General features: G+C 41.7%; 1 protein-coding gene across 2 annotated transcripts in view; it reads right to left on the minus strand.

Annotated features, from left to right (window-relative positions):
* MOCS1 (molybdenum cofactor synthesis 1) overlaps positions 1–14,215 on the minus strand; it is a 49,547-nt gene that overhangs the window by 5,969 nt on the left and 29,363 nt on the right. Inside the window, exons 4-9 of one of the 2 annotated variants that reach the window (XM_054162422.1) lie at positions 8,396–8,457; positions 6,543–6,654; positions 6,110–6,222; positions 4,837–4,947; positions 3,888–4,008; positions 1,626–1,673 (exon numbers count right to left, since the gene is read on the minus strand). In XM_054162422.1, the coding sequence (XP_054018397.1) occupies positions 1,626–1,673; positions 3,888–4,008; positions 4,837–4,947; positions 6,110–6,222; positions 6,543–6,654; positions 8,396–8,457 (567 nt within the window). Of the gene's footprint in view, positions 1–1,610; positions 1,674–3,887; positions 4,009–4,836; positions 4,948–6,109; positions 6,223–6,542; positions 6,655–8,395; positions 8,458–14,215 lie in introns of both variants that reach the window. The other variant, XM_054162423.1, reaches the window with a different exon arrangement.

The raw sequence follows: 14,215 nt of genomic DNA on the forward strand, positions 1-14,215 counted from the left end.
TCCAAGGTGACACCAAATTATTTCTTGGTGGATTTGCTCCCTTTCTTTTTTTTGTCTCTATTAGGAAAGAGCAGGGTGGGGCGGGGGGAAGGATTCTCAGCCTTGCCCCCACCTGAGCTCTTAATCATAGAAACATAGAATCAACAAGGTTGGAAAAGACCTCAAAGATCATCAAGTCCAACCTGTCACCCAAGACCTCATGCCTACTAGACCATGGCACCATTAAGTCCCATTTAAGGCTCAGACCACCACATAAGGGCAACTGAAGTACAAACACTAACATTTTGGGTTAGAAAAACCAAGGAATTACTACTATATTACCTGTAGCAAGGACCTGCAAGTTAATTCATGTGACACTCCCCTTCCCCTGGAGTACCTGTTTGAAAAGCTGTGTTTTAAGCTGATGAGCAGCTAAGATACTCCAATGGGAGAATGAGAGTCTCAATTTCAAACAGTCTCCATCTCTTCTACTCGCATTTTTCTGCCCTTGTTGATAAGAAACAACAGAGCAGCTTCCAATTAATCCAACAATGCTAAATCTTGCAAACATTTCTTAAGTCTAAGAATAGAATAGAAAAGAGTAGGATAGAACAGAAAAGAACAGAACTAACCAGGTAGGAAGAGAACTTTGAGATCATCAAGACCAACCTATCATCCAACACTATCTAATCAATTAAATGATGGCACCAAGCACCCCATCCAGTCTCTTCCTAAACACCTCCAGTGATGGTGACTCCACCACCTCCCTGGGCAGCACACTCCAATGGCTAAACTCTCTTTTATGAAGAACTTCTTCCTAACATCCAGCCTAAACCTGGTGTAAGATGTAAGGAAGGAAAAAAGAAGGTATTTGGGAGGATAGCTATCTTATGAAATGGAAGGCATACAGAAGGTTAAACCACACTGAAGATGACATAAAAAATTCATAACCAACCACAGGAATGCCACATCACTCATGAACCGAGCTTCAAGCAGAAGGGAGAGTTAGCAAACATCTTCAGTAGGGACAACAAGGAAAAGAAGCACTCTCTGTCCATAGGGCTGGTCAGATACCAGATACTACAGTTTTCAGGGTTGTTTTCAAAGACTTTGAAGCAATAAGAGGACATTTCCAAAATCATGAAGCCCCAACTTTTAGCTTCTGAAGTGTAGTAATAGTGGGGTGGAAAACTTGCATTTGTCAAGTTCCTGGCATTAAATATTGTAAGTTTAATTTCAATTTCTTCATCCAGGGAAAAAGGTCCATCCCACACCCTCTACGTTTATACAGTAATCTGGTCAATGCCATAAAATTCACCCCAAATGGCCTTATAAGTTAACACACTATTCTTAAGTATAAAGAAACCATATAGGAAATAAGATGGAAAAGCTAGCCATGCCTTTGGAAAACCAGAGCTGTCACTTGGAAGATTGGATAAGACTTGGTAGGAGCATTAAACCTTTTTTTTCTCTTCCACTTCTGCATGTTAACCACAACTGCCTTTTAAGAAACCCATTTCTTTGCCTAAAACTGAAGCCAGAAGCAAACAGAAATTAGACTTAAAAGCTCAATCCACTCTGTTCCCCAGAAGACAAAACCCAAACAAAGCCATCGTGCAGGTATTACGTACTGATTTGTCACCCACCAATCAGGATCATTGGCCGGTTTTTCATCTGGGAAATGTTAAACATACCTAGAAATAAGGAACACATAAAAATAGGGGTTTTTTTAGGTTTTAAGTCATGCATCTGGTTTACATATTTAGTTTTTTGCTCTCCACAGTGCAACCTTCAAGCTAGGAAAACCCAAGCCAAACAAAGACCAAGGAGGCTGGAGGAGAGGGAATGTAGCATGGTTTTGCTTAAAACCATAGCTGCCACAGCCTCCAAACCCCCCATGTTGCTATTACACTACAGAACCCTTCCCAGAAGCTCTCTCTCATCTCAGCCACAGTCTACCTACTACAAAATTTAATCAACTTGTTTCAACTTGTTTGCCCAGGTGGCCAAGAAGGCAAATGGCATCCTGGACTGCATCAGGAATAGTGTGGCCAGCAGGAGCAAGGAAGACATTGTGCCCCGGGACTCAGCACTGGTTAGGCCACACCTTGAGTCCTGTGTCCAGTTCTGGGCCCCTCAATTTAAGAACGACATTGAGACACTTGAACATGTCCAGAGAAGGGCAACGAGGCTGGGAAGAGGCCTCCTCATAGGGCTTGTGCTTGAGAGGCTAAGGGAGCTGGGATTGCTTATCCTGGAGAAGAGAAGGTTCAGGGGAGATTTTATGGCTGTCTACAACTACCTGAAGGGAGGTTGTAGCCAGGTGGGGGCTGGTCTCTTCTCCCAGACAACCAGAACAAGAGGACACAGTCTCAAACTGCACCAGGGCAAGTTTAGGCTCGAAGTGAGGAGAAAGTTCTTCACAGAGAGAGTTGTTAGCTATTGGAATGTGCTGCCCAGGGAGGTGGTGGAATCACCATCCGTAGAGGTGTTCAAAAAGGGATTGGATGTGGCAGTTGGTGCCATGGTTTAGTAGTCATGAGGTGTTGGGTGACAGGTTGGACTTAATGATCTCTGAGGTCTTTTCCAACCATATTCTATGGTTCTTTACACTAGCATTTAACTGTACTAGTTCTATGGATAAGCTGTTAACAGAGTTCCAGTTGAAAGAAGTTCAATCACGAAAGCCCCCAAGGCAATACTGGGACTAACAATAATGAGAAGAGAGATAATCATAGAATCATAGAATCAGTAAGGTTGGAAAAGACCTCAGAGATCATCAAGTCCAACCTATTACCTAACACCTCATGACAACTAAACCATGGCTTCAAGTGCCATGTCCAATCCTTTTTTGAACACCTCCAGAGATGGTGACTCCACCACCTCCCTGGGCAGCACATTCCAATGGCCAATTACTCTTTCTGTGAAGAACTTTCTCCTCAGCTCAAGCCTTAACTTCCCCTGGCACTGCTTGAGACTGTGTCCTCTTGTTCTGGTTCTGGGTGCCTGGGAGAAGAGACCAACCCCCTCCTGGCTACAACCTCCTTTCAGGTAGTTGTAGAGAGCAAGAAGGTCTCCTCTGAGCCTCCTCTTCTCCAGGCTAAACAATCCCAGTTTATGTCAGGCTTATGGCAAAATGCCTTTACTGGAAGGGAAAACACTCTCCCTATTCCCACCCCTGACATTTCCCAAATCAGAAATTTAGAAATGAATGCTCTAAAAGGAGCAAATCCCTCCACCTCCACCCCTTCACTTATGTTCAGAAAGCTCTCTTTTATCTGGGCGAGTCCAATGTCTTTGCAAGTTAGTCTATGCTTAGATTTAAAAGCTACCACTTTAATAGTCTGGCAGAATCTGCAAGGGAACAAAAGGGCCAAAATCTATTTTTAGTGTAAAAGAGACTATTTTATGATCACAAAGCCAATACATGAGGTCAGCAGTCACAACTGCAGCCAGATTATTAAAATAGGGTCAGGTTCAATTATGACTGAAATATATTTTATATCAATGGAAATTCAGAAAGGATTAATACAGCCTGAGGATGTGACTGCATTGTCATGGACCTTTTGTCATGACCTTATGCAGAGCACTACATGAGTGGCTACAAATTTCTGCATACTCAAGAGATTCATCACTACTGTCGTTATTGTGAGCAGTGGTATTTGCATCTCTTTGAAGACAAAAGTCAGTCTCATGTGGAGGACTAGAGCTGACATCCAGATTTTGGAGAAAATGCAGGGCTGGTATGTTACCAGCTTTCTACCAGACAACACTCTTATCAGATGGGAAAAGTCTTTCCTTAGTTAATGCCGCTTCATTCAAGAAGCTTTTCCATCTGCATCCCATAGCAGAACCAGGACACTTTTTTCCTAGTCACTGACATTATTTCTCAGGTACAAACAACATACCAGCATGCTGCTTCTTTTTTCTGCCTACTGCTGCTCCAATGATTTGAATCAGCTCTTCCTCTGAGGCACCTGAACGTAGGTGATCTCTCAAGGACACTTCTGAATTCCCAAAAAGGCACACCTGCAGCCAACCCAAAGAAGCAAAAGAGGAAATGAGGAAGAATAAAATAAATGTCTTTTTGTATTTTGTACTAACCTCAATGTAGTGTTTGAAAAGGCCTATTCTGTGGAAGAAAGAAAATGTTTATGAAGATTGTTTTCTTTTATTTCTCTTCATGTACACACAAAGAGAGCCTGGGATGTTTATGTAACCTAAGCTCATTAGGCCTTCAGGCTGCTTCAGTCATCTGACATTAGGCAGCAGCACAGCTGTTGTCAGTATCAGGTGACAATGCGTAAGTGCCAATTTTTAATGGAAAACTTCAATTTTCCCCTTGAAACTGCCAGCTTCAACGTGGCAGGAAATGGTTATCCCTCTCCTTTCTACAGCTGCTGAACAAATGTACAGGCAGCTCTTGAAGGAGAAGAGTTGTAAGAACATGTTTGGTGAAACACGACAGGATTCTTGTGGAACATAAAAGTCAAGCCCTCACAGCTGCCTGGACCCTTTTTAATGGGACATCATCTGCTTGTCACATGGTTAAGATGATTTTGAATCAAAGATTAAAACAAATGTTTATATTTGGTGAGCTTCCAACCATGTTTCATAGCTGAAGTTAACTATGTTAGCAAAACAGGGGAAAAACCAAACCAAAACAAAAAAGGTGATGTCACATCTCCCAGCCCAACAAGCGCAAACAAGAATGCACATAGGATAAATAAACAGGAATTGGCTGGTAATAAATATGCATCTTTCCATCCTACTTTACATCCCAGCTCCTTCTAAGGGAAGAATTTCAACACTACTTTCACTGTACAAAAGCAAGGAGAATTAGGTTTCACTAGAAACCTTTAAGTTCCCATCTGCTGTTATCCTCAGTCGATTGCAGGATCCACAGAAGTGCTCTGACATGGAGGTGATGAAGCTGATTTGCCCCTGGAAATGTGGCACCTTATAACTCTAAAGAAATGCAGAAGAGAAAAAAAGAAGAGTCATAGAATCAATAAGGTTGGAAAAGACCACAAAGATCATCAGGTCCAACCTGTCACCCAACACCTCATGACTACTAGACCATGGCACCAAGTGCCACGTCCAATCCCCTCTTGAACACCTCCAGGGATGGTGACTCCACCACCTCCCTGGGCAGCATGTTCCAATGCCTAACAACTCTCTCTGGGAAGAACTTTCTCCTCACCTCGAGCCTAAACTTCCCCTGGCACAGCTTGAGACTGTGTCCTCTTGTTCTGGTGCTGCTTGCCTGGGAGAAGAGACCAACCCCCACCTGGCTACAACCTCCCTTCAGGTAGCTGTAGACAGCAATAAGGTCTCCCCTGAGCCTCCTCTTCTCCAGGCTAAACAATCCCAGCTCCCTCAGCCTCTCCTCATAGGGCTTGTGCTCGAGGCCTCTCCCCAGCCTCATTGCCCTTCTCTGGACACATTCAAGAGTCTCAATGTCCTTCTTAAATTGAGGGGCCCAGAGTCAAGTATAGGCCATTCATTTTTAAATCCCTCTTGCCCAAAGAGTAGAAGATATTTTAACATGTGCTTTCTTCAGGTCTCACAGAGAGGGAAAAAAAGAGAAAAACAAACACACAAACAAAACTATCACAAGCAGCTTTGTCAGGTGTTCCACTATACTCTGCCCCTTTGGAGGAAATTCAGCACTTGTTAAATGTTTGCTCTTGCAGTTATCAACTGACAGGTGATGCCAGCAGTCATGTTCTTACACAGGCAGCCATGAGCCGCAGATCGATGCAGGCTAGACAGCACCTATGTGACACTTTTATTTCACTGAACAACTGTTTTGTTAGGTTTGTAAATGTGCAGTCATAGACAGACATAGCCTGACAAAAGTTTCCAAAGCCATAAAAACAGGACACAAGCTTACCAAGCTTTTTATCTGACTGAGGCATCTAGTGAACAGTTTGTATTTGGAACGGTAGACTATGACCAGCCGTTAGTAAGGGTCAAACCACATGTAGGAATCCTATCCAAAAATCTCAGAGTTACTACACTAAGTATTTTTTTACTTTAATTTACTTGAATTTACTTGGAAAAAATTGGGCATTTACAGCTGGGAAAGAATGGTGGTACATTTCACATGTTCTTTGTCTAACCCTACCTTGGCTGTGCTGGAAGTCTCACAGGGCAATTTCACCAGTTCAGGCCATCGCTGTTTAATTGTATCAAGCATTTCTTTGTAGCTTACCATCTTCTTGAAATTCCATTTATTGCCTAGAATTAACAAAACCACAGATTTTACTATTTTTTAACTGGTAGGAACTGCCTTTACTGCCTCCACAAATCTGTTTTCCCTGTAGGTGCCCCAGGTCAAACAATCCTGCTACTAATCCTCCTCCATCTTACCCAGGGAAGATAGAGAAGCTGCAAAAGATTCAACACAAAACTTATGGCAATTCCCAATTCCCCAAAAGAACTTACTAAAACTTCCAGAGACAAGCCCAAGGAGTAAAATAAACAAAATAATCAACCAGAATCACCCATGCCCAAGGCACACTCCATGCCATGAAGGATCTCAAAGCAGGACTACTTACCATCAAAGGGCATGTATTCTATGAACCTCACATCAAGGGGCAGATCTTTAGTGAAATCCACAAAGTCCAGCAGCTCATCCTCATTGAAACCTCGCATCACCACACAGTTTACCTTCAGGAAAAGCAGACATCTGAAATAAGTGAGCACAGCATGACTTTCTTCAAGGCTCTCACACAAGGTTTCACACCCCTTGCAGAAGGCAGTGTCAATAGAACATTTATGTTTTTAAAAAGAAAAGATGATGAGAGAAGTTGACAGGATTGAAATGGTATAGATGATCTTTAATTGAGTCCGTCATCAGTAAGTTTGCAGATGACACCAAGCTGAGGGCAGGTGTTGATCTGTTAGAGGGTCGGAGAGCTCTGCAGAGGGACCTTGACAGGCTGGACAGATGGGCAGAGTCCAAGGGCATGAGATTTAACACATCTAAGTGCCAGGTTCTACACATTGGCCACAACAACCCCATGCAGTGCTACAGGCTGGGGTCAGAGTGGATGGAGAGTGGCCGGAGAGCGGCCTGGCAGAAAGGGACCTGGGGGTACTGGTCAATAGTAGGCTGAACATGAGCCAGCATTGTGCCCAGGTGGCCAGGGAAGTCATTGTGCCCCTGGACTCTGCACTGGTTAGGCCACACCTTGAGTCCTGTGTCCAGCTCTGGGCCCCTCAGTTTAGGAAAGATGCTGAGTTGCTGGAACGTATGAGCAGAGGCTGAGGGAGCTGGGGTTGCTTAGCCTGGAGAAAAGGAGGCTCAGGGGAGACCTTATTGCTGTCTACAGCTACCTGAAGGAAGGTTGTAGACAGGCGGGGGCTGGTCTCTTCTGCCAGGCAACCAGCACCAGAACAAGAGGACACAGTCTCAAGCTGTGCCAGGGGAGGTTTAGGCTGGATGTTAGGAAGAAGTTCTTCACAGAAAGAGTGATTGGCCATTGGAATGTGCTGCCCTGGGAGGTGGTGGAGTCACCATCACTGGAGGTGTTTAGGAAGAGACTGGATAGGGTGCTTGGTGCCATGGTTTAACTGATTAGATAGTATTGGGTGATAGGTTGGACTCAATGATCTTTTCCAACCTAGTTACTTCTATTCTATTCTAACAATATTTACATTGGGGCCTCAGGCCCTTTGTGTTTTGTCTGCAGAGCAACAGATTGCCTTGCTAACAGGGACTGTTTTAGGAACTGTATGGCTGACTTGAGTGTCCAAGCACTGTGCATCACGATTCTTGAGATTTTTCAGGGAAGACTAAAACCTAGTTTAATTTCAAGTTTTTTTCATTGCTCTATAGCCTAAACCACTTACATATAATAGATCTTCCAAAACACTGATGAAACTGAAGGGAACCATAGCTGTTGAACTGAAACGGAGAAGCTAGGTTGACATTTCAGATTACTGATAAGTTAGTCTACCTGCACCTCCAAAAGAGGACTCCCTTTCACACTGGTACTCAGACACTGCTGCAAACAGCTGAGGGTGATAAACCAGAAGAAAATCATCTTTCTGCAGGTTAGTGTTCTGCCAGTTATGTCCCTTGGCCAAGTTCACAGCTGGTGAGATGAGTGCCAAATCAGAGAGGGCAGGAAGAGTCAAATACAGAGCAGAACCATGGGGTAGTCTGTAAGTAAGCAGTCAATGGGCTGTGTGGCAGTATAATCACACACCCTCAGCTGCACAAGGAGATTATGTGAACTTCCCTCATAATGTGATCTTTGATCTACTTACATTTTAATTCAGTTTTACCAAGAACTAATTACAGGGGGAGAATGGAATAGTAAATTCTTCACTAGGTGAACTGTATTGTTTATCACAATTTATGGTAAAACACAACAGTTTCAGAGTAAATAGACATTGTTTTTACCTTAACAGGATGGTAGCCAAGTTCAGTAGCTTTGTGGATTCCTTCCATTACTTTGTGAAAGCCTAAGATATTACAAGAATTTAAAAAAAAACCAAAAAAACAACTAAATAAATAAAGTGTTTGTTTAACAACAGAATACAAAAGGAGGTTATTAAGCACAAAAAAACCCGATGACAAATAAAACCCAGTCTGTTTCAGCAGATAGGGCTGCAAGTCAAAAGAGTTGCAAGTAAAGAGACTTCAATTCTACACTTCCCCCACACTCCCAAAGGCCACCAGGGCACAAATCACTGAGGTTAATTTTTAACTGCTATTTGGGTAGTTAAAAATACTGGTAAAGTTTTCTGCATCTTTGAATATCCATGTGTCATGAGCAGATGATTCTCCACTTTCCCACAGTTCAGCTCTGCTTTGTACTAAATTCTTCTTAAAAGGGGGTGGAAAGCATTTGTGAAATGCCTGCAGATGCAATGAAGACAAAAATAATAAATTAATGTTTATTGATTTAGGCTTCCCAAAGCTACTGGCTATCTACGAGTCTGAAGATCACAGGCAGCATTTTACAGGATCATCATTTTTATGATTAAACATATGAAATTGGTCAGCACAATGTTGGGAGACTACAGCATTTAGGATAACAATTCAGTGGGCCTTTGACCCTTGAAAACAAATGAAAAGTGTCAAAAGCTGCAGTGACCTCAAGGAATTAAGTGCCTAGCTTCACTATGCCATTTAATGTGGCCTAGTCAGCTACTCCTGGATATACAAATATAGTTAACTTACGGCAAGTATCTTCATCCCTGCCTTTTACCCTCCTCAATTTGCACTGGGAGGTGGGGGGGGAGAAAGCTACAATGTAATTTTGAAATTATAAAGGCCTGTAGCAAAGCCTCTTAATCATCTCATTCAAACCACACCTTCTGTCAACTTCAAACAAAGTTAAGACCTTTCATCAAGCTATCAATTTTAGATTTGACATATTCCTTCCCTGCTACAGTCACCAGATGGCAAAAAACCAAAGTGATAGTTGCAAGGAGGAGACAGAAAGCGACCAGCTCTAGGTACTCATTTCTGGTGAGTGTGTGTACTCAGCTGCTAGCACAGTGTTTGTCAATGTCCTTCCTACCCTGTAAGGTAATAGACTAAGTTGCCTCCCGAATCTGAATACTGAACTCCAAAGACCAAACAGTGTGAGACTGAGCTCCTTCTTCCAAAGCCATGGTCTCCAAGAGCAAATATTTTACACATCCCTGCAAAAGGGCAATATCTTCCAGAAGTTTATGCTAACAATCTGTGTGCTATTCATACATTTTCCTGTGTAGGTCCAGCATCACCTACCTCTTATCTACTGGAACTCGGATTCTCTAGTGAAGACATCATACCTTCATTAATCTGTAAGTGCTTTACCAGAAATAAGCAATATTGAATAACATTCTTTGCATGCTTTGTACTGGATGCATTCAAGATCAGGAGGGAAATAAAGAAAAAAAAAAAAAAAAGAAAAGGAGAGAGAAGAAAGTTTCATTTAAATGCTTTGTGGCTGGTGAAGGCACTGAAAGCATGGACTCAGGAAAGCAGAGAAATGTTACCTTCTTTATCAACTGGTCCTAATACTAGTCCTGGCTGCAAAAAGAGTGGTGAGGAGCAAGGAGAACACAGTGAAATAACTCCTGTAAGAAACTGTTTGAAGTTATGGTTTATTCACCCTCTCCTTCATCACCTACTTGTTTTGCATATGCCCAGGAAGATTGCAGCACTGTTGGTAGCTTTCCTTCCAATTAAGTCTGTCCACAGGCTGAACCAAATAATGACACACTGCTGTAAGCATGTCCCAGAGCCACAAAAGGAATCAAAAAGCCCTGCAACAGCTCAGAAAACCTCATGTGTCACTTCAGGATTGCAGAATGGTGAAACTGAGCATAACCAAAAAGGGCAGGAAGCAATCACTAGCAAGCAGCAGATCAAAAATTCTGCATCTTTGAATACTCACCTTCAGCTGAAGAAGCTGAAGCTGAAGGTGCATGGAACACAACTACAGCTAAAAATGTAACTCAAGGTCTTTTCAGGTTCTGCCTTCTACCACTCCAGTACAGGAGCGTGGTTTAGAAGAGCTATCAAAAATCTCCACCAAGAAAAAAATGTAAACTATTCTGATTCAAAACAACTATGAGCTTGTTTCCACGACAAGATTTTGGAGGTAGGGTAATTATTTAAAGTAATCATTTGTTACAATAAAGAAAAAAAAAATACCTGTAACTGCATTTCATATTTTGGTATTAACTGTTTTCCTGGTTTTGTGTATGGAACTCTGTTAGGAATTCATTTGTATTACCATACATACTGAAGTAACTCTTCTAGCTCAATGTCCTTATGTGGTAATGGAACAACGAAAAGAATAAACTCAAAACCTTTCAAAATATTAGGGCAGAAATGAACCCTAGGGTATCACTGCATTGTGAAATATTGTCAAGGATCAGAAATTCTCCAATTTTTTCTTGACCTTTCAGAATCATAGAATCATAGAATCAATAAGGTTGGAAAAGACCTCAAAGATCATCAAGTCCAACCTGTCACCCAAGACCTCATGACTACTAGACCATGTCACCAAGTGCCACGTCCAATTACCTTTCTCTTCTTCCAAAGTATGTCAGTGTTTTCACCATTTTAGGTTTCTTCTGTGTGACAGTTTTAGGCTGTGCCTTTAAGGAAAGGACAGCTACTGAACACTCTAGCTGAATGTTTTGGTGTAAAAAGGAATACAAAGATAATTCTCAATTAATTTCATTGATAGATCAGTAGGAATGTGCCTTTAAGGATTTTAGTCTGAGTTCAGTCTGTGCAGCTGCTTTCTGTCTGTTCTGTTCTTGGTGGTGCTGACCTTGGACTAATGAGATAAGAAACTAATTTTTTTTTCTCCCTTAACAACTGCTTTGAACTAACAGAATTTCCCTTAATATCCATTTTCTCTCTTTAATCCTTTTTGGGAAAAGGGGAGGAAGGGGGAAAAGGGGTTCTGGGGGGAACCCTCCCCCAGAGGGAGTTTCTGTGTTACATTCTTTCCTGTATATTTCTGTATATACTGTAAATACTGTATATTTTGTATATATTCATTGCATTTCATTCTGCTTGTAAAATACAGCCTTTTCCATTTGCTTCTCTGACTGAGTTAGCTGTGGTTTGTGTGGTGGAGGATTGCCCTTTCTCACTACCACATTCTGAAATCATAACTTTAGCCAACTTTAAAGCACAGGGAACCTTAGAGACATCCAGAACAATCCTATGTGGAACAATGCCTCCCAATACTTAATCCTTGGAAAAAGAAAAACGTGAAGTCTATGTTTAGTGACTCGATTATAGCACAGTACTATCTCATTTTCCTTGTACTGAGCAAAAAAAGGAAGGCACAGGCAGTGGTTAGACTAGCTACTAGCTGGGAAGTGTTTCTCATTCATTCATCCCTTAGAAGGTGGTAAAATGGTGGAAGTGCAAATATTGTGGTCTTCTTATGTGCTCTCAAACATTAGTGAATTCTCTATCATCCTACAGTCATTCCCTCTATCCAAGCCATTTGATAATAAAAACAGGGGTAATGCAGGTCAGCCGCACCACAGACAGAAAGCTCTTTCTTGAATCCCTAGGATGAGTTTCCAGATAAGCACAAAAATTGATTACAAGTTTCTTGAGTTCCTGATTAACTCCATAATCAGATGCCACCTTTACTTCTACAGTATTTACCAGCCTGTAGAAGTCTAAGACCAGGAATGCCTCCCTTTAATAGAGATATATCTTGCTGCTTGTGGAACTGTCACAGACAGGTTAGCACAGGGCAGGCACTTCACTCTCTTCTCATTTCACACTTGGAAATCTCCTAGTAAACAAAAAGCCCTCAAAACCAATAAACCTGGTATTTTTACATAATTTCAGCCCTTAACAAAAGAAAAACCCCAACTGAGTGTTACTATTTTCACTAATTTCCACTTAAATATTATTTGGAGTCTTTCATCCTTAAAAATACTGTCATAGAAACGTCTCTGTTCAATCTCTAGGCTATTCGGTTGAGACATTTCTCTCAACTGTCTTTGTGGATAAAGGCCTTTTTTTTCTTTAAAGGAAGAAGAGAGGAAGAGAACATTTATATAAATAAAAATTACCCTTACCCTCCAATAACTTTTACTTTACTTTATAAGCATCACATTCCTAACAGCTTCAATCAGATACAAAGAGCTGTGGCCATATAATTCAAGAAGGTGGAGGATCAGGTTTGCTCTTTCTGTAGCAAAGGAAGGGCTTGTTTCCAGAGAATGTCACAAACCAGGTAATGGTCAAATGCAGAAAGCAGAATGAAAGAGCATAACCAACACCAGCTTGTGATTAGATACTCGCAGATACTTCTCTGGGAGCCAACTGTGACATGAGACGATCAGATTGATGGACTAGCCTATGCTGGAAGAATAATGCTCCAGCTACATTTACGACAGGAAGGGATTTCTGCACCACAATGTAGAAACATGAAGTGTTCTCAAAGATGCTGAAGATTAGGACACCTTTCTGCATCTGCCAGAACAACTTTGATTTGATAGTGGAGTGATTCAAATGTTGAGAATACTTCTCACAGCACTCCACGTTTCTGGATCCTTTGCTCTACGTTTATCTTGTATCGTTCCACCATCTAGTGGCTACTTGGAGATTTTTGTCTGAATTAGAAGTTCCCAGGCTGCCCAAGTTACACTACCAGACAGAAACAGAACGATACCAGATCAAATCAGTTTTAGGTTGGAAGTAAACCTAACCATGAAGTTTCATGATGATCTTTAGGATCCATTTAAATGTGAATTTTAAACACTGGGTGCATCCAAGCATTTTTGAAGCTTTTTTGGTATTATTAGCTCCATTTGAGCCAGGATCCCATCTCCAGTGATCTTGGGCAGAGTTTGTGCTTATTCCTATTAAAAAGAAGTGGAGATAGGGAACATCACCAATCATGTGGGAGACCACTGCTAGCATGTCCTACCAGAAACCGCCACTATTTGTGACAGGAAGCTCAGTTCTCTGGCATATTAGGCCTCAGCAACTATAGTGTGTTTTTGAACAGTATTAAGAAAGAGCAGCACACAAGACCAAAACAAGAATTGGAGAATCCTCTTGATATACAAGATTAACCAGTAATCAGTCATTTACTGCCAGTTGTGGTCACAGTCCCACTGACTGTGGCAAGCTGAGCATCTTCTCCTCCAGCAGCTCCAACTAAAGGGGCTCTACTTCTTAAGGAGGGTTAAAAAGAAAAAAGATGGGCTAGTAGAGACTACTTTTCCTAGCCTCACAAGAACCCTTCACGAAGTGAAAAATATGTCAAATGACTCACAACTTCACAAGTAATAACACAAATGCCATAGAAGACAAGTCTGTACCTTTTCTCCTGACAATGAACTCAAATTTAGCTGGGACCAAAGTGTCCAGGCTAATGTTAATGGCATTCAGTCCTGCCTCCTTCAATCGGGGCAGCATTCTGGTTAAGTTGATTCCATTTGTTGTGACACCAATAGTTTTCAGGCCTTCTAGTTTGTACAGCTGACCTATGAAAAGAAAAGGTAAAAAAAAACAACAACAGCACATTAAAAGAAGTAATTCAACTGTAAGTTACACAGAAAACTCAAAAGATGTGTGGAAAAAAAAAATCTGAGGAAAACATGGGACACCTCAGTGCTTCAGCCTTCTTCCAGCTGTATTGGTATCAGACAACCATTTTAGCACAGAATCACAGAATCACCAAGGTTGGAAGAGACCTCAAAGATCATCGAGTCCAACCTGTCACCACAGACC

The sequence above is a fragment of the Dryobates pubescens genome, chromosome 6, assembly GCF_014839835.1.
Source record: "Dryobates pubescens isolate bDryPub1 chromosome 6, bDryPub1.pri, whole genome shotgun sequence".
NCBI lineage: Eukaryota > Metazoa > Chordata > Aves > Piciformes > Picidae > Dryobates > Dryobates pubescens.